This window comes from Ostrinia furnacalis, unplaced genomic scaffold (genome assembly GCF_004193835.3).
Source record: "Ostrinia furnacalis isolate ACB-3 unplaced genomic scaffold, ASM419383v2 OfSCF3837, whole genome shotgun sequence".
NCBI lineage: Eukaryota > Metazoa > Arthropoda > Insecta > Lepidoptera > Crambidae > Ostrinia > Ostrinia furnacalis.
In genome coordinates this window covers 60,582-87,925 of record NW_021134076.1, presented here as the reverse complement: position 1 = coordinate 87,925, position 27,344 = coordinate 60,582, and the positions used below count along the sequence as shown (strand labels likewise).

At 36.5% G+C, this 27,344-nt stretch overlaps 3 protein-coding genes across 3 annotated transcripts; all 3 read right to left on the bottom strand.

Annotated features, from left to right (window-relative positions):
• Nucleotides 1–855: 855 nt before the first annotated feature.
• Nucleotides 856–7,351, bottom strand: LOC114358311 (uncharacterized). The gene is made up of 4 exons (XM_028312243.1): nucleotides 7,146–7,351; nucleotides 6,331–6,515; nucleotides 5,302–5,412; nucleotides 856–1,000 (listed from the first exon to the last, which is right to left on the bottom strand). The coding sequence occupies exons 1-4, from the start codon at nucleotides 7,290–7,292 to the stop codon at nucleotides 856–858; spliced, it is 588 nt and encodes a 195-aa protein (XP_028168044.1). The 5' UTR covers nucleotides 7,293–7,351.
• A 1,260-nt stretch (nucleotides 7,352–8,611) lies between these two features.
• LOC114358298 (uncharacterized) lies at nucleotides 8,612–12,716 on the bottom strand. Its single transcript, XM_028312231.1, has 5 exons — nucleotides 12,540–12,716; nucleotides 11,921–12,134; nucleotides 10,880–11,086; nucleotides 9,519–9,626; nucleotides 8,612–8,726 (listed from the first exon to the last, which is right to left on the bottom strand). Exons 1-5 carry the CDS (start codon nucleotides 12,709–12,711, stop codon nucleotides 8,612–8,614), a joined length of 816 nt encoding a protein of 271 aa, XP_028168032.1. The 5' UTR covers nucleotides 12,712–12,716.
• A 4,023-nt stretch (nucleotides 12,717–16,739) lies between these two features.
• Nucleotides 16,740–23,169, bottom strand: LOC114358314 (uncharacterized). The gene is made up of 5 exons (XM_028312245.1): nucleotides 22,887–23,169; nucleotides 21,912–22,122; nucleotides 21,221–21,436; nucleotides 20,335–20,442; nucleotides 16,740–16,876 (listed from the first exon to the last, which is right to left on the bottom strand). Exons 1-5 carry the CDS (start codon nucleotides 23,056–23,058, stop codon nucleotides 16,750–16,752), a joined length of 834 nt encoding a protein of 277 aa, XP_028168046.1. The 5' UTR covers nucleotides 23,059–23,169; the 3' UTR covers nucleotides 16,740–16,749.
• Between the last annotated feature and the right edge of the window lie 4,175 nt (nucleotides 23,170–27,344).

The window sequence follows — 27,344 nt, the reverse complement described above, 5'->3', positions numbered from 1 at the left end:
CACACGCATGCTGGTTTATCAGACTTACTTATTATATTTTATTATTATTTATTTTTTATTTATAAAATTACAGAATAATTTTGGTAACCCCTGCTGTAAGTGATATAAGATTATTTATTGTGTGCGTATATGTGGATGTCTTTGCCGTACATGAATGCATCCTCCATGACATCTATATTTAAGTGAATGTACTAGTAATACGCATTATAGCCTACACCTACGACATCTTCATTTTACATCTGACTTAGAAATATAACGAGGAGGCGCGCGCGTTTGAGCGTACGTAATGTCTCCTTATCAAAGATCAATGAATATCTTGCTTCAACCCTTTATGGTTTTCTGAGCAAGTTTTATTATTTATTTTACTTTTAATATACAGTTTTACATGGTGCTTTATGAAACATCGTTATGTGCTTACACTACTACACCTATGAAGTTCGTCTGTTCGTTGCAGCTGAATGACCTCCACTGCTGGACAAAGGCCTCCCCTGAGGATTTCCGCAAAGACCGGTCCTGCGCCGTCCGCATCCAGACACCTCCCGCAACCTTCACTAGATCGTCGGTCCACCTAGTGGGAGGCCTGCACACACTACGTCTTCAAGCTCGTGGTCGCCACTCGAGAACTTTTCTGCCCTAGCGGCCTACACCTATGAAGTATCACTGCGTATATCATTACGAAGTTATACTAAATTATTTTGTCCGTCAGACATAAAAATGATTCCTAATAAGTATAATATCCTTGGACATTTTACACTGCGCCTCTAGTCCCAAACTACGCAAAGCTTTTACTAGGGGTACTAGACAACGAATACATAATAACTTTTTTATTTTTTTATTTTATAAATAAAACACAGTTTAATGCTTCCTCTCATTTAATACCAAAATAAAGTGCAGTAGGGACACAGGACAGGATCCTATCTTCTCACAGTAGTCGGGGGTCAGAAGCTCATCGTAGAATCCTTCCACCTCGTTACGGAATTCTTGATCCATTTCTGGGACTCTGGAATTTAGAAAAAATCATTTTTAACAAATATACCAAAACATTTTAAAGGTACCTACTAGTAACTTTTTGTTTTTGTGGCTTGTTTAACATAATATGTATCTTTGTAACTTTAAGAAAGAGCGGGGCCTCCTAACACAGGTATTATATTTAAAAGGAGACCCTAGCCACCTGCAACAATATGTTAACTTCAAAGATGCTGAATAAATGTTTTTTCATTTTCATTTTTCATTTTCAGTAACTAGCCATTAACCAGAAAGCTAAATAATATGTGTTGGGAATGGATTCAGCATAAATAATTATGTAGTTAATCAAACGAACGGTTAGTTAATTATAGCTTAAGTTTGAAATCGTTTGTTTTTATATCAAACGTCAAACTCCATACAAAATACACCGGATATCGTTATAGTCACGGTTAAAGTTAGGTGGTGCAATGAGGGCTATCGTTTTAGCGCTCACCAGTTAGCGCCACTGTAGAGTAAGGTCCTGTCACTTGCTAGTCGCGAAGACAGTGGCACCAACTGGTGAGCGCTAAAGTGGTAGGAGGACTATCGCATTTGCACTCATCAAGATGGCGCCACTGTAGAGTAAGGTCCTGTCAATCGCCAGGGGTGCCAACTGTTAAGTATAAAAACGATAGCCCTCATTTAGCCTAACTCACAAACTTTACAATGAGTGCAAACCTGTGAATATAAATTTCATTATTTATTATTAAATCATAAGCCATTCCATTCCATTACCTACTAAAACAAACTACCAACTAATCGAAAAACAAATCACCACAACACCTATTTAATTTACTACCCTACTAAAACAACGGAAGCAGCGATACAGATAATCTAATTTGAAAATAGTTTCCGGTTTCATGTTCTATTATCATAGACAATTAAAGCGTACACATTAAAGCCATACAGCCTAACTATACAGCCTCGTAAATTTTACGACTATCCGATCATCCAATAGATAGTGGCGTGCCGGATAATTTTATTGTTATTTTGTTATTCGCTGTGTAATCGTTAAATTAGTTTTGTCTTAATAATTATACGCCTATCAAGTTGTACAAATAAGTCACTGACCTGTATTATTACATACTGCACTGGCTGCTGTAATAACATTTCTGTGCATATTTGAGTTTCACCTTTTGGCGCTGTAGGTCATATTGTAGGCAGATACCATTGTCCAAGTCCATGGAACTAAAATTGGTGATGTTCTTACTCGCCTGCTATGCTTACGCCTTGCAATGTACGTCAAAATTAGTTCTCGGGACAATCGTAGTGGCTTTTCTAACAGCCTGTCCTGTGTGTATTATTTATTACAGGACGTTGAAACAAGCAGGTATACATTTATGCCAAATAATAAATGTAACAATAGAGAAACTTTAGCGTAACTTTAGAAAAGTGTCAAGTGGATCTGAAATATTGTTTGTTTTTTATGCAAGACAAGTAGTTTTATGCAGGTATTTGACCGCAATCGCACCTGGTGTTAAGTGAGATTCAGTCTGGGATGGTACATATCTGCCCTGTAATGCCTATTCACTCTCGCCTTGAAAAGGCCCGGTTTTAATTTCGTTGATTATGGCATACAAATTCTTATAATTTAATTGTAACACAACTTTGTGAATAAAGGTGAGTATAGATGAGAGCATTTCTATGTAATTTAACGTTCTCACGGATGGTACAATACCGGTAAAATGAACGTTTGGTTCGTCAAAGGGTGTACCTAGAACAAATCATAGAGCAACTGATTGTTCTGTTACAAGTACTTATGCTCAACTAGTCTATACTCACTCACCTTCTTAGGCGAGACACTTAGACATTTTTCAATTTTTTAGAAAAAAATTGTAAGACGTAAATGTCCGGTAAAGTTGTCTCAGTAATTGTAAATACCTACTCATTGTTACTATAGCGGGGCACTTAGCTCGTAGAGACGATGGCCGTTGGGGCAGGAAAGTTCTCGAGTGGCGACCACGGGCTGGAAGACGTAGCGTGGGCAGGCCTCCTACTAGGTGGACCGACGATCTGGTAAAGGTCGCGGGAAGAGCCTGGATGCGGGTAGCGCAGGACCGTTCATTGGGGGAGGCCTTTGTCCAGCAGTGGACGTCATTTGGCTGAAACGAACGAACTCATTGTTAAATTCAATTCGGTATTGTCATGAATAATATCAATATGATATTCGTTCGTTTCAGCCACATGACGTCCTGCTGGAAAAAGGTTTCCCAAAGGTTTTCCATAACGACCGGTCTTGTGCTGCCCGCATCTAAGTTTTTCCTGCGACCTTTTCACCAGATCATAAAAAACTCATAAAACTCATTTATTTCTGTAAATAGGCTTAAAAAAGCACTTTTACACGTCCCAGTATTAACCCTACCACTGCTTCAGGACAATAAATGGGCCAGTGCTGAGAAGAAGCAGCGCAAGAATCTCAGTCACTATTGTCAGCCTCTTTTTCAAAGGTTTACAGGCTTTAAAATGTACAAAGTTATAAATATTTATGCGAGCTAGGAAGTAACGCATCCCAAACATTTTTGTCTTTTAAATAATCATCGACTTTATAGTAGCCCTTTTTCATTAAAGTACTTTTTTAATATCGTCGTAAAGTACTTTTAGTATCGATCGTCGGTCCAACTAGTAGGAAGCCTACCCATGCTGTCTTCCGGCTTCAATCAATATTCTAGCATTTCTAGCTAGATAGATAATAACGAATTAAAATTTAAATTGATGTACCTACAAATAATACAAATTAATATTATGCATGCTACGTTAAAACTATCCGTTCCAAATCGTATCAAAACTTTTAAGCGTCAAACTAACTTTGATTCCGATTTCAAATATAATTTATTTGATGCCAAAGGGTTGTTTGCTGGACTCAATAAACTAAGGTTAATTGACACTTGCTTACATGTAATTAGTTTGTGGCCGAGTCAAGGGATCAAAAACATGGATCCTCTGGGTATTTCGTTTCGAAAATACAGTCTACATATTTAGAGTATACACATTTCTCTTGCAAAATAACACCTATCACAACTAGATAGATGTCATAGTGTTTAGTTTGTTGTGCTGTCTGTACGTACATTGATTGATTTACTGAACAGTTAATGACATTAAAATCGAGTGGAGGAAATATTGACCGTTCCCATTAGTGTATCTGTTTATGTGTTATCGAAAATAAAATACAAAATGTTAGAAATACAAGCGTTTTATAGGAAATTCACCCTTTTTATAGACGTGATATGCAAACAAAGCTGTGAGTTAGAAAAGCCAAAGAAAATCATTTTCCATTGAAATCAACTGAAGCTATAAAAAATCTAGAAGTACCTACTAATCTTTGGGAATTGGGCTTAATCACAGACTATGATCAGTGGGTCAAAAATAATGGCTTAAATGACATTATTTTCAATTCTTTATAATTGGTTCTGAAATATACCAGAATTAGGTACAAATACTCTATGAAACAGTAAACATACAAAATCGCCATTTAACCCCACAGGGAATGTAGAGAACTGAGTGTCTCTCTCATTTCAGTTTTGATAAAGCTTAATCAGCTCAAACTGCAATAATCAATAATGTACCCTATAAACCCATCACTTAAGTAACTAATCCCATAAAGACACAAAAAACTAAGACAGTAAAAGCAAGTGAAAGTGCCAACGATGCATCAGCCAGACACCGAACCCCCTGCGGCGCGGTAAATTTATTGCTACGAACCAGTTCCTAATGCTAAAGTTATGGCACCCCTGGTTGCTTCTTTGGGACAGAAACAGCTGTATTTGCTTGGCAGATTATTACATTGATTTTCTATTGTGTGTAATTATTATTAACGTGTCTCATTACAAACAGCGCTACATTATTTGAAAATGGTGTCTGAATGAAATGAACCGCTCAAGCATATTTTGACAGTAAACGTTTTTTTTGTGAGATTTTTGTAAGCAAACATGTTTTAAACTCATTGTGGTAATAATGTAAGAGTTGAATTTATTTCTGTTTGTCCATCGCAAGAAAAAGCAATATCTAGGAATGAATAAAAAACTGTTTTTACTATGTTTTTGCTGAAGAGTTTTGATACGTTTCCTTATTCAAACTCATAGCCCATTTGCTATATTACAGAGTTCCTCATCAGATATTTTTTTAAATTACCCATATCTCACATTATCACCGCCCTTTATTATATCCCAGCAATATGTAACCCATCCGAGCCCTGAAAAAGCAATGATTAATAAGCTTCCCACCTTCCCACCTTCCCCCTTTAATAACCACGGTGCAAATGTGCCCATCGATCAAATTTAAGACAAACAAGGTACTCACGCGAATACGGCTCTTAATATGTCATGGACCAGTGATTTCCCTGGAGGCGCTAGGTAGACCTTGGCTTCACATATGCTTTTAAGCACACACGCACGCCCGTCTAGATTGTGACTGAAAATAACGGATAACATGAGCTGGGGATATTATTTTATCGTGTATATGGTGCACAGTGGAGGGATGTGGAATGCTTTTTTAATCTTTGATTTGAAATTAACAAGGTAGATTCATTATTGATGATGATATGACATATGAGTGGGTGGAAATTTGAAGTTGATGTCAGACTTCTCAATTAAGCATGCATGATATAATAGAGCCTCAGATATAGAATAGCACAAAAAAAAAATCAAAAATATTTATTCAGTTTAGACCACAAGTGGCACTTATGAACGTCAATAGAAAATAATAAAAAAAGAAAAAGGTAGCCCTTATGGGGCACTTTACATGTCTCCTTATCTTTTGGGCCCTACCAGCGCTTCGAGACAAACATATGGCAAGTGCTGAGAAGAAACGCCGGAACAAACTCAGTCACCACTTATTGCCAGGAATTATCTAACGGTAAGAATATTTCCGATAATCAAGTTAATTCTTGTGTTGTTTAAAAAGTTTTGTTATCATTAAACTTCTGTTTCGTTATCATTAAAAGCTGACATAACTGTTAATAATAAAAATAGATTTTTTCAAGTTTAAAAAAAATGACTGCCCCATGTAAGATTTGAACCCGAGGCCTTTTCCTTGTGATAACTCTGACCACTGTGCTATGGAGACACTGGTAAACCTGTGATGCTGATTTAAAGTGTCTTACGTTATTCGACATTTCTATTTACTGAATAAATTAATCTGTGGGATCTTAAAAATTACACTAGCATTGATTCGAATGTAATACTTGTGAGCTTTTCTCGCCTTGAAAGAAATTATAATATATAGTATAGATTAAAAACTGATGTAAGTTCTGGCATATTGTAAAATCTGGCATCGTTCACAACTGCATAACGCTCTCATACTATTATTTACTCGAAATATTCTACTTACAAAGACAACGCGTCTTCAAACCGCGTCCATAGCTCCTTCTTCTGCCGGTGATGGAGTTTCTTCTTGTGCGCGTGCGCCACCGTAAAGTTCAGGTCTGGTAGCGGGAAGAGCACGTCAATCTCTAAAGCCAGGTTCCAGCCAGCTGGTATGTGAGTCAGGAAGGCTGTCAGTAGGGATGCTGTCAACTGTCAAAAGAATTAGAAATTAGTGCTACTCGTATTATGAAATTACACTACTACGTAATATGAAAAATAAATAAAGTAATGTGCGTGTCACCGAAATGATATGCAGTCTACAGGGATGATAAATCATCTGTTTATATAACACTAGCTTGCCGCCCACGTGGAATTTTTACGTTTTTTATATAACCTATGACACTCAGCAATAATGTGGCTTTCTATTGGTGAACTAATTTTTAAAATCGATTCAGTAGATCCCGAGATTACCCCTTACAATTTAACAAATATACAAACACACAAAGTTTACCTCTTTATAATAATAGTATAGAAAAGAAAGATTTAAAATTAGTGATAATATTATGGTGGTTTGTTAAGCCTGACTCTATGGTCAAACAAAGAAGGTTACATAATTTCCAGAAGGTCAACAAGACGAAAAAGAATACAACGAAGAAATCTAACTTTAAACTTTCAAATTTTGTTTTTTTTTTATTTGAAATCTCACTGTAATCACACTGTCTAGTTCTAACCGACTTCATATTACCTATTCATACTTACGTATGCATAAAAATCTTTAGAATATAAAAAGTAGACTAGTTTACTTATCCCGTCTTATCATAATCACATCAAAACACTCACCACAACATCGCTGTTATCAGGAAAAGCCAGATACCTCTTCCTCCTCATCAAATTCAACGGTGTCCTCAAATTAGGACAATCGTTAACCAGTTCGCACACATCAATCGTCACCAACACCAACAACAGAACTAGAATCACCTGATGCATGTCTTGAAATGGACAGTGAGCATATGGACAAAGGCATGTTTAATTTAGATATGGATTCCAAAAGAAAATCCATTGACGCTTTTACAAGCGCAGTCACACTCGGATTAGTGTGGACATGATCATTCCGTCACTAAACAGATTAAATAGCAATGATGCTGAGGTATTATGAGCCTTATTGACATTCGTTTAGAATTTAAAATGTAATGCCAGTTAATTTGACGAAGTAATGGAGTTTGTGAAGTTAGGGCGAGTAGAGTTAGAAGCTTGACTTTTCACATTACAAACCACATGATATCGTTGTCTGTCTGTCGTCTCGTAACATTTTACATGAAAATGTTAGTAGGATTACTAACAGTTTCACACTACCCACTAAAATTCCGAAAAATTAACCCTTCAAGTGACTCGGCTTCAAAAGATAGGTTCTCTACAAGAACATTTTAGGACCCATTTTAAATTGCTACAAATACCTGAATGCGCCTATATGTTCTAAATCTGTTTTGACGGGTTAATTTCAAGCAACAATAAGCCTAGGCGCAGACCACCGATTTTTAGTTGGCCGATAGTTGTGTCAGGCTATTGATCTTGATCAGTGTGGAGATGTATGAAAGTACGCACATTACACCGATTTGGTGTCGGCCGATTCTTCATACAAATTAGAATCGCGCCCAACTATCGGCCAATTAAGGTCGGTCGGCAAAAATATTCAAAATAACGACTTATCCTTTTAGTCCTATTGGGTATGTCCACATTAGTACACGCCAGCACAGCACTCGTCACGGAGCGCTTGCGCTGTTCACTGACCCAGGATGTTTACACGAGAAATTAGACTGCCTGCGCCGCCTCCACTCATTAGCTCAGTCACGACGATTCGTAGCTCGATGTAACTTTTACACATCCCTCAATTTTTAACCTTATGAACACCCACTTAGGTTGAAATTCCATTGGAGTGGGAAGCAAAACATGCCACGGGATATTCAACTTTATTGGACTTAGTTACGGTCTAATTTGAAATTGTGTGCATACGTGATTCGGTATGCTCTGATTTGTAAATAAAATATTTCAAATGTCTTTTCAGTTTTTGTAACAATGTCGTTACGAAATAAAATATTACATTTGTACGAATCTTCAGACGGGATTTTGGTTCATTTCTTGAGAAAACAAGAACGGTATTTGTCATATTCATGAATGATTTAACTGAGCGCGAAGCAATATCCAATCAACGCTATCTGTTGTTAGCATTTGTTACTTTCTTTAGACAAAACTAGGGCAGTATTAAAATATGTAAGGCAAGAAGTAAAGTATGTTCGAAAATCCTTTATTCAAATAACAGAAATATTACAATTCGGATACTTCTGGGTACAGTCGCCGCCGGTCCCATGGGCTACATCGTACTGCTTATGCGGCTCGGAATCAAACCCGCGACCTCGGGGCAATCTGAAATAAGTTATGAGACTGAATTCGCTGAGAAAAATTTATAGTACACAAGCGTCCACTTTTAGAGATAGATTCACTCGTTTCTACTTTTTAGTTTGTAAAAATTGTGCACGAACTAAATTTCGTGATTCACATTTTTAAACTCGATTTTTTTTTAATGACTGATAGCAATGTGATTTCGATGGAATATAAACACAGGCAGTATACACTAATATTATAAAGAGGAAAACTTTGTTTGTTTGGTTGTTATGAATAGGCTCAAAAACTACTGGACCGTTTTTTAAAATTCTTTCACCATTCGAAAGCTACACTATCCACAAGTAACATAGGCTAAATTTTATTTTGGAAAAAAATAGGGTTTCGTAAAATATGTAGATAATGTAGTCCACGCGCGCGAAGCCGCGGGCGGAAAGCTAGTAAAAAATAAAATGATAGAAATCCTTGGACAAAGGCAAAACTTACAGGTACATTGTCATAAATATTGATCTGTGTTAGGATCAAAATCACAACTTTTGGCACCAAACTAGCCGACTATCGCCCGTACCTATTCACAAACGATGCATGCTTAAGTGAAGCAGCAAATCGAACTCACAGCGTTGCATAGAGCTCTGTTATTGGTTCGGGTGTCACCCTGTGCGTCCACGCGCACTGTGAGACCTCATAGTAATGTTTGTGAATACGGGCGTTACTTCCTGAATGACACTAAACTAGGCAGCTGAAATTTCTATTTTATTGTTGGATTCTTTTGACAAGGGTTGCTAGAGCATAAGCTCTATCAATAAAGATACGTACGTAAATGTCGCCTTTACAATTTCTTCCAAGAAGGATCCCTGGACGTTGTTTGAATAAGCTGATTGACATAGCATCCGAAGAACGCAGTCTTTACCATGCATGCCAAGCCTGTAATAACAATTAGTAAAACATCTACTATATAAAAATAAGTCGGGTTTTCCTCCCTGACGCTATAACTCCAGAACGCACGAACCGATTTCCACGGTTTTGCATTCGTTGGAAAGGTCTCGGGCTCCGTGAGGTTTATAGCAAAGAAAATTCGGGAAAAGGGGGTAAAACGGGATCCACGCGTACGAAGTCGCGGGCGGCCGGTAGTTATTTTATAAGAATTTAAGGCTTAGGTACTTACTTGATTATAACGAATTAAAACTTTCGCCATTTGGTAATGAATTTCAGATTTGTTAGTGGGAGTTATATGCCCGTTTTGATCAATCCCGAATTTTTAAGTGACCCCTTTGAAAACAAAAGAAGAACGGTCACACCCCATACAAAAAAAACCCAGACCCGACAGAAACGAGACATACCTCAATTTTTTTGTTATGTCTTAATTAGTTAAATTATATATTTTTTATATTCGAAATCTATGTATAACACCAAAATATTACCCTTTGTTTTTGTTCAGGCGTCATACAAAAACTAATACAAAATGCCTATTTATCACCAAAATAGGTAAATGTATGTACCTAAATGTCTATTACAGCTGCTATGGAATGTATCTAGGTGACCTGGAGATACAGCCGGATTATACAGGGTGGAAACGATAAGTGATCTCACTCGATTATTTCTAAACTATACAAGATATCGAAAAACTAGTTACTGATTCTGAAAGTGCTTTACGAGCTCTTTCAAATGGTACCAATAATAGGTTACAGATTGTGGAAGCTGGTAACATTGAATTTTTGGATTTTGTCACTTATCGTTTCCACCCTGTATAATCCGGCTGTATCTCCAGGTCACCTAGATATATTCCATAGCAGCTGTACTAAACATTTAGGTACATACATTTACCAATTTTGGGGATAAATAGGCATTTTGTATTAGTTTTTGTATAACGCCTGAACAAAAACAAAGGGTAATATTTTGGTGTTATACATAGATTTCGAATATAAAAAATATATAATTTAACTAATTAAGACTGAGGTATGTCTCGTTTCTGTCAGGCCTGGGTCACAGATGACCGTTCTTCTTTCTGTTATGTGTTACCATAGGAGTCACTTAAAAATTAGGGATTGATGGTCGAACGCACAGCGCTGAATAGAGCGCTGTGATTGGTTCGTGTGTCACCCTGTGCGTCCTCGCGCACTTAGCCGGTATCGTTTGTACTCTATACTGTTATTGTGTTACTCATATAGTGCACTCACCCTTCAAAAACAATTTCCATCTTCCCATAGAAGTTCTTCTTCGACTGCCTATGAAACTCGATTCTGTCCTTCTCTAACTCTTTGAAAATATCTCTCCGTTTCTCTCTTTCGTGCATATCCTTGATACATGGTGCAGTCGAATTGTTGTCACTTGGAGTTACTCCTTTGATGCTCCGCTTAGCAAAGGCTGGATTCACAATAGGCCTCCTAAAATAGAAAGAAAGAAAGAAACATTTATTGCAATGGACATCACAAAAGACGTAAATAAAAAAAAACCGCAAACAAGACAGAGGTAACACATAAAACATACAATGGAAGATAAAGTAAACTGAGCAGTGCCACCCTGTCGCACAGCGATGCCCAACGCAAAGGGACCCCACTCAGCATATGCCGTGGCCCCCGGTGAGGAAGGCCACGACGCTGGTTTTCAGTGTGCCCCATGCCGAGTGGGAGTCACGGAGACTAACCTATACTGCATAAAAAATAATGGTGTAAGTTTTAATTAATCAGTTGTATATTAGCTCCACAGTAATTAGTTACTGTAATTAGATTCACGTGTAATTTCATTAGACAAAGGGTGTTGTAATTGCCTGAACTTGTATAATATTGAAGAGATACGCATGTATGTACAATTGTACATAATAGAGCACGATACAGTAGAAACTGATGATATCCTTGATGATTTATATGACGTATCAGAGGGTTTATTATTGTTTTTTTTTTTCATGGTAGCCCAGTGCTGAACAAAGATCTAACTCATGATCTGTTTACCTAAGTTCCTTTGCGTGCTCTTACTGATTTTATCATTTCTATAAGTATTTTAATCGCACCCTGCTTCAATCTTCAAAAACTGCGAATATCAAATTACTTACTGCTATAAAATAGGTCTAAAAAGATATTTTCATCAAGCTTACATTTTTGACAAAATTATGTTTTTTTTTAGCTTAAGTAGCGTATCCCAAACTTTCTAGTAATGAAAAGTACTTAAAAAGTACCGTGGTGGCACCACCGTTGCCATTTTAAGTATTTTAATTAGCTTACCTTCTATACGGCACCTTACTCAGGACCTTGCCAGCTTCATCCAGGTAATAAATATGCTTCGTATCCTCTCTTCTAGTACTGTATATCTTGCTTTGTTCTTTCAACATATAAAAGAGTTGCGGGTCTGAGGGCAGCTCCCACGCCAAAGCGGCGGTGTTTCCGAACCAGACGATGTCCCCTATTTGTAAGTACCCCTGGTTTTGGGCACAGAATACTGGAAGGAAGTATTTCACAGGGTTTAATTAAAAAGTAAACTAGTTTCGAATGTCTATGATGATGTGAAAAAAATCGATCTAAGATAGTGAAAGTCATTGTTTGAGTTCTGAAACTTCAGACCTGAAAGGAAATATTTTGATGATCAAAAATTTTAAAATAATTAGGAAACGTTAGGATGTTTAATCATTGAATTTAACTCAAGTAAAAAGCAATTTTTTACGTTCATAATTCAGGAGTTTATCATCAAAAAGCTTTTATAATGGATGCGATGGATGTAAAGTTGTATCATTGCGGGATTCGAACTCGCACCTGACTATCCAATACTCCTATGTAACTGATCACCCGACCACAAGGACCATCCAATGTAACGATTTAGAAAGTCTAATTACATTAAAATAATTACCCAATTGAAATGAACTGCCATCGGGGAATATCAAAAATCTCTTCCTCCTGGACAGTATTTTGCTATGTCTTTCGATGGAGTCTTCCTTTACTTCATAACTAGTCCCATTATTAACAGTCCCATAAACTACACCGATCAATAAAAAAGTGCAAAGCACAAGTATATTTTTCATAGCGGATGAATCTGTAATAAAAACAAATAATTTACAATTTATTAACCGTAACCGAAACTTTCGGATATCCGAAACCGTAACCCATTCAAAAGTTTCGGATAGTTTCGAATGTAGGCAGTTTAAAAAGGCATAACAGTATCTAAAGCCTGGTCCGTGAGCACGTAGAAGAGCACCAATGACCCCAAGCTACCCATCCCTATCGCTCGCGCGTAATTATGTTGCTGTCGCGACTGTGCGACGGGCGCCCGCAGTAAGTGTCTCACGGACCAGGCTTTAGTAGGTATCAATTTTTATTTTTTTATTACTTTTTATACGATGTAAAGTGCGGCCATTAATGAACCGTGTTAAACAACTATTGAAAATTGCATTCTAAAGCACAGATATCCGTAACCGTATCCGAAACTTTCGGATATCCGAAATAAAAAAATATCGGTAACCGTAACCGAAACCGGTAGGTAATATTATTCCTATATCCGTAACCGTAACCATAACCGAAACTACATATCCATAAAATCCCTAGACCGAGGTGAGTTGTAACAGAGAAGAGTTGTGACATTGTAAATTTTTTAAAACCTATTAATTTATGGCATTTATCAGCGAGTTCGCACTGTGCGCATTTGGTAGCGCGAGACTTGAACTAAAAGCGCTCTATACTACAACCCACCTCTGTCTCCCCTACATTGTAATTCGTATGAATATGAATGCTTAATGGTAAATAAAGATCAGTTAAAATATAACAAAAAACCTTGTCCAAAATATGCGAATTCAAACTTTAATCTCTCTCAATAATCATGTACTTATTTGTAACAGTTAAATACGATCACGTCAATAGTTTTTAATCCCTTGTTTGTTATTTACACAGTGAACCGATGAGCTATACAGGGTGGAAACGATAAGTGATCTCACTCGATTATTTCTAAACTATACAAGATATCGAAAAACTGGTTACTGATCCTGAAAGTGCTTCACGAGCTCTTTCAAACGGTAGTAATAATAGGTCTCAGAATAAACTGGAAATATCCGAAAATTCAATGTTTCCAGCTTTCATACATTTGGTAAAGTTTCATAATATTAAAAACTACACATGATATCGCAAAACTAGTTACTGATCCTAAAAGTACTTTACGAGCTCTATCCAACGGTATCAACAATAGCTTACAGAATAAATTGGATCTATCCAAAAATTCAATGTTTCCATCTTCCATACAATTAGTACTATCACAGTCATGGCACTCATCTCTTGATAATATTATAGCAAGTAAAGCCTAAAACTAATGTTTTCCACAAATAATTTGCAAGTTATGAGTATTTTAACAAACTTTTTAAGTTTACTATTTAACAATAAATAAATTACACTTCTAATATTGTGTGGTTGGCATACATTTAGTATGGAAGCTGGAAACATTGAATTTTCGGATAGTTCTAGTTTAGTCTGTAACCTATTATTGGTACCGTTTGAAAGAGCTTGTGAAGCACTTTCAGGATCAATAAACAGTTTTTCGATATCTTGTATAGTTTAGAAATAATCGAGTGAGATCACTTATCGTTTCCACCCTGTATAAAATGCCTATTGTATTCAATATTAACACAATTATTTGTTTTACTTTTAACAACGTTGGACGTCAAAATACGTGTTTGCAATGAACAGTAAAATTTTGTAACAGCAATTTTCTGACTAATTTCGTTGGAATTGAAGCTTTAAAGCTTTCATTAAATAATAATCAGCTTACTTAACTTTAAATGATATTGGAAAGTTTAATAATTATGTTAAGATTAATGTAAAGTAATAGTTTTTGTTGGCATTACTGATATTTGGTTTCATATCTTTGACGATTTTAATAAACACTAGCTTTTGCCCGCGGCTTCACCCGCGTGACATTTAGTTTGTCACAGATCGTCATAAATTATAGCCTTATATGTTATTCTGGGTTATAAACAATAATACTGTAAAGTTTAATCAAAATCCGTTTAGTAGTTTTTGCGTAAAAGAGTAACAAACATCCAGACATCTAGACATCCACACAAACTTTCGCATTTATAATATTATAAGTAGGATTATTTTAAAGACAGACTTTTTTTACTGAGTGTAAAAAAGCCTTAAGTCTGCAAGAATTGCGTCAATTACATAACATTTACATGAACATAATTAGCACCTTATTCACCAGTAATTAAGACTTTTAATAATTAACTTTAAGTAACAACTAGTAATTAATTTTCATACAACCAATTCAACAGCTGCAACTCACCTGGTCTTATAATCTAACTAGCTTTCCGCCCGCGGCTTCGCCCGCGTGGAATTTTGTCTGTCACAGAAAAATTTTCCCTGTTTCAAAAACCTGGATAAAAACTATCCTAGTATGTCCTTTCCCGGGACTCAAGCTATCTTCCTGTTACTTTCGCATTTATAATATTAGTATAGATACAGCAGACTTCTTTGGAGACCCACACTGAACTGGGCCATGTTGCTTACAAGAAACACAGTGATACTAATTGTTAACTGTTTCGTTTGAAACAGTGAAATCGTGCTAAATGAGGATACGACAAATAGAGGTCCGTTCCAAATTGTTTGTGAAGATAAACAACAGAAAAATGTAACAACTAACAAGTTTATAATTCGATTCTAGATGAATTTGGCTTTGTCTACGAGAATGTTGATTTTGAATATTCAGTTTGTATCAAGAAATATGCATCGATTTTAAAAGTTGATAAATTAACTATTTAAAAAATTTATTAAAATCGTACAGGAAATAAAAATTTACCAGTGTTTAATCTTTGTATAGAAATAGCTGAGCGTGATGTCAAATGTCACCCGCCTATGGTAACTTGTATGGGACTCTGCGTGTCGTTCTAACCAATGACGTCATGAGAGCTCTAATGTCTATATCTTAGGTATCTTTTGAAATTTATTTGATTGATTATTGATTTGATAATGCCTTAGCATTACTGAAATGTGAGAAGTAAAAAAATCTTGCATATTCCCTATTTAGTAGACATTCAGTCAGTTCATGTTGTTGTAATTAAATTATTTCTAATTTATATTTAGACGCAGATAGAATTACTCGTAGTTTCAAACTTACTATCGTTACTGCTGAACTATTATACTGCAAAATATTTTATAATTAATTTAATAATAAAAATAATTAAGCACTTGAACACGAGAAAAAATTGCAGGGAAAGAGTTTGTTCCTTACCTTTATCATTTTAAAACAAACCCTTTTATTTTTTCTATAATCAAGCTAATGAATTGTTATCTACCACTCTAGATAGAAAAACAAAATACTGTCGTTGTAATTTGTTTATTTTCTTGACACTTCCCCTCTCATAATATAACACTGTTCATTTCTCAATCCCAACTCAATTAACATTATGGTAGAATTTATAAACAAACCTGAGATGAGTTTTAATTTCTGTAATAGAGGTATGTATTATTATTATACATTTATTAATGAGCCGATAAAGTAACATGTATTCAAGGCAAGATAAAATTATCGAAATACCGTAAATTAGGTTTAACTCGTTACGTAAGAAATAAAAAACAAATAAAAGTAGAGTCAACTTAAGTTTAATATATCTACATTTTTTATTTCGAATCAATCGTTTTATTATTCTTTTCATTGAATTCCTATTAAGTTACTTTAAGCACTATATCCGATTGAGCTTTGTCAGGTGCTTATATCAGGTTGTGAAGTTTGACACTAGAGTAGTGACTTATAATATTATTATTCTAGCAGTCTAGCATTTTGCTACCAGCTAAAACTCACAGGAAAACCTATCTTGAATAGTTTTTAAATTAATCTAGTTTTTCTTTTCAGGCAAAAAACCTCTACCAGCTATCAACGGTTCACGTTGAAATTTTATCGTTCGTTTTAGCCAAATGACATCCACTGCTGATTTCCATAACAAACGGTACTGCGCTGCCCGTAACCAGACTTTTTCCGCGACCTTCACCAGATCGTCGGTCCACCTAGTGGCGGACCTGCTGAAGTGCTTAAGTAGGTTCAAATGATAGAAAACACCAGTATAACATTTTTATTTTATTCACGAATCCGTGGGTGGTTGGAAGTTTTCGCATCCAGGGTACTTGATGGCGCAGTCATCAGTCAGCGTGTGGGCAGAATCATATTCCTTGTGATCATCATTGTCGAAGATAGAGCCCTTTGGTAACCTGAAATAGTATACATGTGGTGTTAAAAGGTCTATTGCTTGACTTAGTCAGTACCTGAGGTTGGGGTCGGCATGGTAGGGGTGACATTGACATGTTATGATGTGACAGAGCCTATACATCTGAAGCATATGACCATGACCAACCATGACTCAAACTGATCTGTCCCACCAAACTCATTGACAGAGGGGCGCCACTATCGTTCAACTATATAGTTTTTAACATGACAAAAATCGGAACCAGCGATTCGGTATTGACGGTGGCGCCCCGCTGTCAATGTCACAGATAGGACAGTTCAGTATTTTGGGTCTATATTTAAAGATCTAAGCGCTAGATCTATAATAATTTAGTTTCATCATCAGGTCATTTAGTCTCCACTGAAGAACCATTTGAGCCTATACTCCACATCTGGCCAGCTTGTTGGGCACCATTACGGGACTATTCCCACCTCTCGTTCCCACCACTGCAACTTCTGCGTAGCCAGGATCTACAGCTTGACCGCCACAAAAACCCAACCAATGAAGGTCAAGTTTGTCCCGGGGGAAAGTTAAACTGTCATTGGACCCATTAGGGAGCCTACACTACCCACTCTGGCCAATCGGTTGGAGAGTCGCCTTTGACGACATCCAAGGGAAGAGTAAGGCTAAGTTGCACTACCTTATTTTAACCATAACATTAACGATAACCAGTGCTTTTTGTATGGAGTTTGACAAATTTTTGACGTTTGTCAAAGTTAAAGTAAGACGGTGCAACTCGGCCTAAGCGTGGTGATAATTTTGGTTTACTTTTCTTATTTTTATAACATGTCCATTACCCAGCATGCATGCATTAGGTCTCTCAGAAAGCCATTATCGCGCATTTTGCCATCAAAACTACGGTCGTGAAATCTAAACTATTCTTATAAACGCTCTTTATGTCCTGCCAAATGCATGAGCATGAAATTTCATACCTAATGAAGTCCCTACACACACTTTAGAGTGTGTTGGGATCTGTGAAAATCTATACTTATAATAAATCTGTAGAGAGGTAAATTCTGTACATGAAATATATTTTCAAAATAACTATCAGGGGGTGATACTGATACCAAAAATGCAATCAGTAAAATTTTTGTCTGTCTGTCTGTATGTTCCTTATAGAAACAAAAACTACTCGACGTAATTTAACGAAACTTGGTACAATTATCATACTCCTGGTTAGAATATAGTATACTTAGGAATTCCCACGGGAACAGGAATTAGCGGAAAAATCCTTTTGTATGAAAAATCTAAACCGCTTGAGTTAGATGCTTAAAATTTGGCATGCAGGTACCTTAGTAAACTTAAAGCTTAGTTACAACAGCATATTGCAAAATTCTCACAGGAACGGTAGTTAGCGGGAAAAAACATTTGTATGAAAAAATCTAAACCGCGTAAGATACATGAAAGGGGTAAAACGGGATCCACGCGTAGGAAGTCGCGGGCGGCCGCTAGTTTTGAATAATATTATCCTGTAAGCACTTCTGTCTTTATCAAATTCTCGTTGATATTGAATCTCTCTATTCCAAGCTTACAATAATGTTAATACCCTTTCAATAAACCGTTCTATAATATTAAGACGGGGGCGTAGGGTGAGTTTACGTCAAACACATTCGATATCGGCCGCTTAAAAAAAAATAAAGATTTAAGTTCTCGAAAGTTTCCGCTAGAGGCGCTGTACAATCCGTCATACATTTAACTTTTTTACGCATTTGATATCGAATGCGTTTGAAGTAAGCTCACACTACGCCCCCAGGACTAATGCAACCCCAAATAACAAGATATTTTCCCAATCACACAACCGAATCCTTATTAATAAGCACCTGCGTAACAAAANTATAGATATATAGATTTCAATAATATTATCCTGAGGGCCTCGTGTGAGTTTACATCAAAGTTCATCAAACACGCTCACTAGTGAGCGCGTCAAAAAATGACATTACATGTATGACGGATTGTACAGCGCCCCTAGCGGAAAACGTTCAAAAACTAAAATTTTCATAGCTCAACTCACACTCAGCCCACTGTAAACTTCTGTCTTTATCAAATTCTCGTTGATATTGAATCTCTCTATTCCAAGCTTACAATATTGTTAATACCCTTCCAATAACCCATTCTATAAGATTAAGACGGGGGCGTAGTGTGAGTTTACGTTAAACGCATTCAATATCAACTGCGTTAAAAAAATATAAAGACTAGCGGCCGCCCGCGACTTCGTACGTGTGGATCTCGGTTAACCCCCTTGAAGTGGAGTTTCGTAAAATCCTTTCTTAGCGAATGCCTACGTCATAACATCTGCCTGCATGCCAAATTTCAGCCCGATCCGTCCAGTGATTGGGCTGTGCGTTGATAGATCACTATATCAGTCAGTCAGTCACCTTTGAATTATATATATTTAAGATTTTAGTTCTTGAAAGTTTCCGCTAGAGGCGCTGTACAATCCGTCATACATATTAAATGTCACTTTTTTACGCATTTGATATCAAATGCGTTTGAAGTAAGCTCACACTACGCTCCCAGCTCACAACCCCAAATAACAAGATATTGTCCCAATCACACAACCGAATCCTTATTAATAAGCACCTGCGTAACAAATCGGATTAGCCACATTTCCGAATGTCCGATTTGCCGACGTGCCAGCGACATTCGACGCTAACGTGCCAACCGCCGCAGGGTATCCCTGGTGGAATTTTCCCTGTTCCAAAGCGAGGTCTTGAGATATAAGTTAGTTGGCGACTTGAGCCAATGTAAACGTATTTTCCTGGAATATGACTGTAGTGGTTAGTTTGAAAAATAAAGTGCCCGGGTGTAACTTCGGTTCGGTTCGCTTTTCTCGTTTGTTACGTGCCAATATGGAAATAGGAGATGCAAATGGACTTAGTACAGTCATTATTATTATAAGTATTTTAGTGATTAAAACGCCATCTTTATTTGAAGTCGCGTAATGAAGTTGTTGCTACACGAAGCTGAAAGGAACAGGCACTGTTGAACAAAGTTAGTAATTTTGCTCGAATTAACTAAACCTAGTAGTAAATGATAAATCATACCTCCTATTTACTATCCAAGGACATTCTGAGAGAGTACATAGTTTAGTAATAGGCGTGTTGGGCTTTTACAAGTACCTAGAATGACGCCAATCACTGGCTACCTGATATGACTATTAAAGTCGTGGCATCCATGCAACAATATAGATCCTCCAGCACATCGAACTATACTATGTTGCGAGATAGTATCTATGATAGTATTTCATGCGATCTTCCGCCATACTAGTCTTCCTAAAGTTTTTGATGTTTTCGAGTTCAATGACGTGTTCTAAAGATCATCATCAAAGATTTCGTCATATCGTAAATTGATTCAGATACATTATCTGACGAGTTCTGTGACCATTGCTCAACGTCCAGTCATTTTATAAAAAGTCTGATTCAAAATAACAACTATAACACTCACGTAAAGACAGTCCGTAGGAATTCTTGCAAGAATGTGCCTTGCTGTGGGGCGGAGCGCGCCGCCTCGCATAGTTTGTGAAGCACGCACTGCCTCCCGTCTTGTCCCAGTCTGCGAAGATTATAAAATTCAATTTGTATGAAGTCCCCTTTGAAGTCTGTTGTGGAGAGGTTTTGCAAACTTTAGCGGTTCGATTTTAATGTGAATTTTAAATTGAATTTGGGAGGGTCTTGTGTGATTTGTAACAAAATGGACACACTTGGGTTCGTTCGTTCGTTTTCAGCCAAATGACGTCCACTGCTGGACAAAGGCCTCCCCCAAAGCCCAAAGGTTTCCACAATGAACGGTCCTGCGCTGCCCTTGGGTATTTTTACAAAAATAGGCACTGACTACATTGTGTTAGAATTTTATTATAATGATTTAATTTTCCTTTGTTGATGCCATGTCATTGGAAAAGGTTACCAGCGCCAAAATAATCATGACTATTGTTAACTGATGTAAGAAACAGTAACTTTATTTAAAGGTAACTGTTCTGTAAGTCCAATTAAAAACCAATGAAACCAAAGAAAATCTTTTAAAAACACTATTCATTCATTTAAGAACTGAAAAACCAGAATTGCATATTGCATTTGTAAGACGTAATTAGTTACTTATTGCTATTACAAAATTATAGAAGCAATGTCAATTGAATCATAAGACTATCCTACACAGAATATTAGAGTTAAGCCCGTTTTCACCATCAATCCCTAATTTTTAAGTGACCCCTATAAAAACAAAATTCCTGCCAAGTAGTATCATAGTAATCACTTAAAAAATAGGGATTGATGGTGAAAACGGGCATTATATTCTCAATTACTATGCTTTTTTGTCAGTAGAGTTTTGTACGTACGCTGTAAATAACCTCTCGATTTTCTCGAAAAGCTCCACTCTACTGCTCCTGTGAAACTCTACTGTGTTAGAGTCCATGTGTTCTTTTTTCAGGTAATCCCTTCTTTTCTGTCTCTCGTGCATTTTCAGGCGCTCTATCCGTGCCTTTAATTTGTCCTTGAAGGTAGAGCCTTCATCGATGCTTCTTTTGGCGAACGCTGGGTTGATGATACGGCTCCTGTAATTGAAATTTACATATGATGAGATGAAGATTAAAATTATCAGTTTTATTAGGACTAGAGTTGCCAGAAGCTGTGAGAAAATACAAACAACATTTGAGTGCATGGTGATAATTTTAATTGGTATTATAAGTAATATGTTGTGTTCAAAGTAAAAGTTTTGCTTAATTTGGAACCAGATGGTGCTCTGTAGAGTGTCTAAGGCTTAGACTCAGCCTTAGGCTGAGTTGCACCACCGTAACTATAACCGTAACCGGTATTTTTTGTGTGCAGTTTGACATACTTTTGACTTTTGTTATGTAAGAGACAAATAGGGAATAATAATTTACCAATCCTTCCCCAATGCGACTGGTTTGGAATAAGTAGATATTTTCCTTCTATCTTTGTTGAATTAGAGAGAGTCGTCAGTTCGTCACCCTGCAGTATAGACTAAATTAGCGATCTAATTTCGATGATGATGACTATAAAGCTCACCTTTTATAAGGCACCTTTGCTACCATTTTCCCATTCTCATCCACATAGTATATGTGGTTCTTGAAGTCTCCCCTTCTCATGGCTTCTTTATCGCCTTTCAGCATATGGAAGAACTGAGGATCACTTGGTAAGGACCATGCCAAGGCGGCCGTGTTCCCGAATAAGAAAATATCTCCGATGGGAATCACAGCTGATGTTTGGACGCAAAATACTGGAAAATATGAAGGATAATAGGTAAATCAATTGTGTTTGGCAAGAGATGGGTGATCGTCACTTCATATTTTATTATTCACAATGAAATGCTAGTAAGGTAGACCTCTTACTTCTTCTTCTTATCGTGTCGACTACACAGTGTCAGCTCTCTGCTACAAGATTTCTTACTAAATGTCTATCTTACCTACATTACCTTCAAATAACTCGCAAACCACCATCAAAGAGAGGTATTTTGTGTAACCATGACATAGGTTTAGGCAAGAGGGTAACTTATAACCTATTTCTACTACTCGCTTTGAACTTAAAGTACTCTTTATTGTACATCAAACAAAACAAAAATAATACCAAGTTTAATACTCAGTTATTATAATTTTAGCTAAACATAGACTGTTTTGTGAGCAGTGACGGATATCTTACACTGATTAATACTGCAACGTGTGGGCTCACCACGTCTCAGAATTTGAACTAAAACTTTGTTGTGGTGGGATATAAGAGTATATGCTTAGTCTGTGCACCTAAAGGCATGGATATTAATAAGCTTTCCTCTATTGTTTCAAAATAACCCACAACAATTACAGCAGTCAACAAACACTACAACTTTCGCCACAATTTGAGGGTCAGTTAACTAAATAATAATTTCTTACCCAACTGAAAGTCGAGCTTCGCCTCTGGCATTCCGTAAACTGGGACTAAAATTACGATTATTCTAAAAGAGGCCTTTGTCTAACGCAGTATCAAAGTGAAATGGAATTATTTACCAACCTAATTGAAGTGAGCTTCCATCTGGAAATATCAAGAACCTTTTTCTTCTCGACAAGACTTTTGAACTGCTTTGGTCCAAACAATCCGATGTGCTATTTCCTTTAGAAATCGTATCGCTTACAAACGTTTGGAGAATTATCGTGACGACCAAAGTAAATCGGTTAATTTTCATTTTATCAACTGTAGACACATTTCACTGATGGTTGAAACTTGTGTGGGAATTCGATTTAGAGTAGAGACCGCACTTATTGGAGGCTGGTTTGAAAATGAAACGTCAATTAACATAGTTCGGTGTCAACAGGTTTACAGCTATTTTCGTGTTTGAAATATTAAATTGTATGCGCTCAGCACTAAAAAGGAAATGAGAGAATTTCGGCGTCACAGACTGGCGCGCCGTATGAGACATGTTAGGTAGTCTGTTGAGCGTGGAAGAAATAAAAGAGGCAGTATTTAATTGACTTAATTCATGAAGAAAATTGTTTAAGTTGCATTTTATTTGAACACTTTATTTATTTCAATTATTTGTTGTTTTACATCAAGCACTCAATTTGTTGATTTATGGTAATATAACATAAAACAATTAACTATTAAGAGGTTTTTAATACATAACATTGGTTGCTTAGAAATAGGATTTAATATTACTTAATTAGTAGACAAAATGTATTACTTATTAGACAAAACTTACGATTTTATTTTTGAAATTCCAGCAATTAATCTTAATTAATCTTCTTACATATTTTGCTACTCTTAGTTACTATAACAACTGATCATTTAATACCCGTGTTTGTTTTGAATGACTTCACATTCTTAAGTTATACCTATTTACACCCATTAGGTAAAAAATAATGGTAAAAGTTTAATTACTTTTCATTGTGCTACTACGCAGCCTGAAAAAGTTTTAATCCAGTTTCTAATTAGAAAAATAAACTGATTATCTATTATACAACATCATCTTGGTATTTCGATTATGTACAGTTTTGAGCAAACCAAATTATACAATGTTATAACAAAATCGTATGTATTACATAAGAAGCCATAAGATGTACAGTCGCGGAATGAAAAGGTTCGTCAGTTTTCAAATTGATTCCTTCAACGAATCGCGAGCACATATTACCTTTTGAAACTATGTTACAGAATAATCTCGAGTTAGAGAAAATAATCTTTAACTGTTCGTCAGTAAAGTTCAAAATTATTCAGATCAAAGTTGTTTGACGATTTACTTGTCAAGAAAATTATTATGATTGATAAACTAAAACCTTCTTGTTGGTTCAACCTGCCATTATCTATTAAATAAAAAAACTACATTTTGTAACATTGCACTGATGGGATAGAAAAATAATCAAGCAAAACCTTATTCGTTAGCAAACGTCATATTTATTTAAATGTTAGCAGCACTGTTTCTTGCACGATTATGTTGGCAGGTTTGACTCTTACAGTACCTAGTGCAAGCAAAAACCGACACTAAGGTGACGAACCTTTTCATTCCGCGACTGTACTTGTAAGTAGGTACTACGCTTGAAGCTCCAAAAAACTTACTCAAAATTGTTACATCATAACAATACAAAAGAAAATGGTGTGACTGAGTTTTTCTATGTAGAGACAACTTATTATTATTCTGTAGTAGAGACGACAACACAACAACATCATTAATGCAAAATCGCCATTATTATAACTACATAAGAATGCCACAGTGTGTAGGTTGATGTGCCGTTGCCTGTATCTACTGTTTAACAAATATTACGAGCTTATGCCACACTTATGCCACCTTGTCGAATTGCCAACAAACAAATTTAAGATACATTAAAAAATACCCTTATGTCCAAAGGGTACTACAAGGTTCGAGACTATATTGATGACAAGGATGCGTGGTCAGTTCAGTCTGCACATATTTGATGTACTTAAATTTGACTATTCTTACCGTTAGATAACTCCTGGCAATAAGTGGTGACTGAGTTTGTTCCGGCGTTTCTTCTCAGCACTTGCCATATGTTTGTCTCGAAGCGCTGGTAGGGCCCAAAAGATAAGGAGACATGTAAAGTGCCCCATAAGGGCTACCTTTTCTTTTTTTATTATTTTCTATTGACGTTCATAAGTGCCACTTGTGGTCTAAACTGAATAAATATTTTTGATTTTTTTTTTCTTAAAAGCTCAGCGATGGTATATTCTCTTCAACAGTTTCTTCGCAGTCAGGATAAACTTCTGCACACGGCTTTGTTTGGCTGAAGGCTTCATCATACTCCTTGTAGTCATCACCAGACGCAGATTCGCTGCTTGGTATTCTTTGGAAAAATATAATCGTAATCGTAAGAAAAATCTAGAAGAGGTTATTGGACAAAACTCCTCCTATTTTGTTCTCATCATTAATTCCTAAGCTGAAAAAGCTTGATACATATAGGTACTTGTGAATGGATATACAACTGGACTGACAGTTTAACTTTATCCCTGGATTACGGACCTTCACTGGTTTTCTTTTACTGTCTATCAAGCTCAAGATCCTATTAACACGGTAATTTCTGTGACAGAAACTTTGGATAGTCCTAGTTAAGTGACACTATCTGCTTTCAGTGTGGAATCGTCTACTCAAAAAAACAAAAGAAATTCGAAATAGCGATCGTCTAATTAACCTTTGCGATTGTCAAAAAATGATAAAACCTTTTTGACCACTGCTTTAAAAGAGGTTAAAAAGCTCAAAGTTCATCTTGTACTTCCTCCTATTACCAGAGTACCAAATAGAGTACATTTGCCGACATTTTTCTGTCAGAGCAAAGAAGTCAAATCATGTTACTGCCTGGCACATCTCGAGGGACTTCTCAAAGCTCGCAACCGATACCCTTTTAGGCTGACGTTTTTAGTTCCAAGCTATTCGGTTCCTTGAGAGTTTTTACATAAATATACAGGCAAGTATATGTGCATTGGATACTCCGCTGCATTCATTTTATAGTTCTAAAGCAATTTTTGCTTCCTTGAGATGTAAATTGTGACTGCTCAGGCAAATTTTTGCGAACTGTGACTTTGAATTTCTTGTAACTTTTTTCTAATAAAAAGGGCTTTTTGATCAAGACGTTTTAATGCGGATGTTAGTCTTCCGTTCACAGGACGGGAAATTGTATAAGTTGTAATAATAATATTACTATCCAGTGTGCGGTCTTGCAAATATTAACTGATTCATAGAGCAAAAGGGGCAAAGAACTTCTGGATCATTACAAGACAAAGGCTACCTCGAACTATCACTTGTGTAGCGATAGGAATACATAAGAAATCAACCTCCTCATCCCAAATTTGACGGAGAAACAGAACGGGGTATAAAAAGTTCACACTTTGTGCGGCTTTTTCCTGTGCAAAATTTTTTGACAAGTACGAAGCCGGAAGACGTAGCGTGGGAAGGCCTCCCACTAGGTGGACCGACGATCTGGTGAAGGTCGCGGGAGGTGCCTGGATGCGAGCGGCGCAGGACCGGTCTTTGTGGATATCCTTGGGGGAGGCATTTGTCCAGCTGTGGACGTCTTTTGGCTGAAACGTGAACGAGAGAACGAGAACTCACGTGAACACTGCTCTCATAATCTCTTGTAAGAACTCTCCTTGCGGATGGTGCTGTGCTTGTCCAACCAAGCATATGGTCCTCAGCAGACACTCCTTGCCGTTTGCGCCAAGACTGAACGGAAAATAACAATTAAAAGTTTTAGGAAAATTGTCAAATGCTATCCATAAAGTGACGTGTATTTCAGTGAACATATTTATGATTAATTTTGATTTCCGTTGTTTCAGATTGTTCAGGATAGTGCCAGGGTCTGGACCAAGTGTTGCCCAGAATCAAACCATAGTGCATTTTGTTCCTCAGGCCTATACTAATGTGTAAACCGAAGCGCACTGAAATCTATCCCTGGAGTTAAGAGAAAAAAAGAGTTATGTTTTGAATTATTTACATAGAAAATATCATCGATGTATACGTACTACGCATAAGATTTCGCGATTGTGGCATAAATAACACTCGCTATGTTAAACTTAACCATACTGCATCCATACACGTTACTTTAGTGCGATTTAGACATTCTTTATAAACGTCTATTGCTGTTTTAATTGTTTGGTAAGTTGATAGAAGTTCATTATTTCCAAAATGAAGCAAGAAGTTTTATTTTTCTATCCTTGCAAAAAAACAATTTATTGGTGTATTACAATCGATTATTGAAGTTATTGTAAGCTAAAAACTTCTTGCTCCATTTTGGAAATAATTAATTTCTGTCAAGTAACCAAACTACTGCAACAGCGCTTGATTGCTTATAAAGAATGTCGAAGTCGTACTAAAGTAAGGTGGGCGGATGCAGTATGGATAAGTTCAACATAGCGAGGTTATTTAATGCCAAAATCGCGACATCTTATTCTTAGTACGTATACATCGATGATATTTTGTATGTACAAATAATTCAAAACAAAACTCTTTTTTTCTCTTAACTCCAGGGA

Excerpts from the sequence above, each read along its gene's own strand:
- LOC114358311 (XM_028312243.1), bottom strand. The coding sequence starts at position 7,292 with ATGCATCAGGTGATTCTAGTTCTGTTGTTGGTGTTGGTGACGATTGAT. Across the intron at positions 6,516-7,145 it reads CTGATAACAGCGATGTTGTG|TTGACAGCATCCCTACTGAC; the intron begins GTGAGTGTTTTG and ends TTCTTTTGACAG. Across the intron at positions 5,413-6,330 it reads TTTGAAGACGCGTTGTCTTT|TCACAATCTAGACGGGCGTG; the intron begins GTAAGTAGAATA and ends CGTTATTTTCAG.
- LOC114358298 (XM_028312231.1), bottom strand. The coding sequence starts at position 12,711 with ATGAAAAATATACTTGTGCTTTGCACTTTTTTATTGATCGGTGTAGTT. Across the intron at positions 11,087-11,920 it reads AGTAAGGTGCCGTATAGAAG|GAGGCCTATTGTGAATCCAG; the intron begins GTAAGCTAATTA and ends TTTCTATTTTAG. Across the intron at positions 8,727-9,518 it reads ATTGTAAAGGCGACATTTAC|ATTGCCCCGAGGTCGCGGGT; the intron begins GTACGTATCTTT and ends AACTTATTTCAG.
- LOC114358314 (XM_028312245.1), bottom strand. The coding sequence starts at position 23,058 with ATGAAAATTAACCGATTTACTTTGGTCGTCACGATAATTCTCCAAACG. Across the intron at positions 22,123-22,886 it reads TGGAAGCTCACTTCAATTAG|TATTTTGCGTCCAAACATCA; the intron begins GTTGGTAAATAA and ends CATATTTTCCAG. Across the intron at positions 21,437-21,911 it reads GCAAAGGTGCCTTATAAAAG|GAGCCGTATCATCAACCCAG; the intron begins GTGAGCTTTATA and ends TTTCAATTACAG.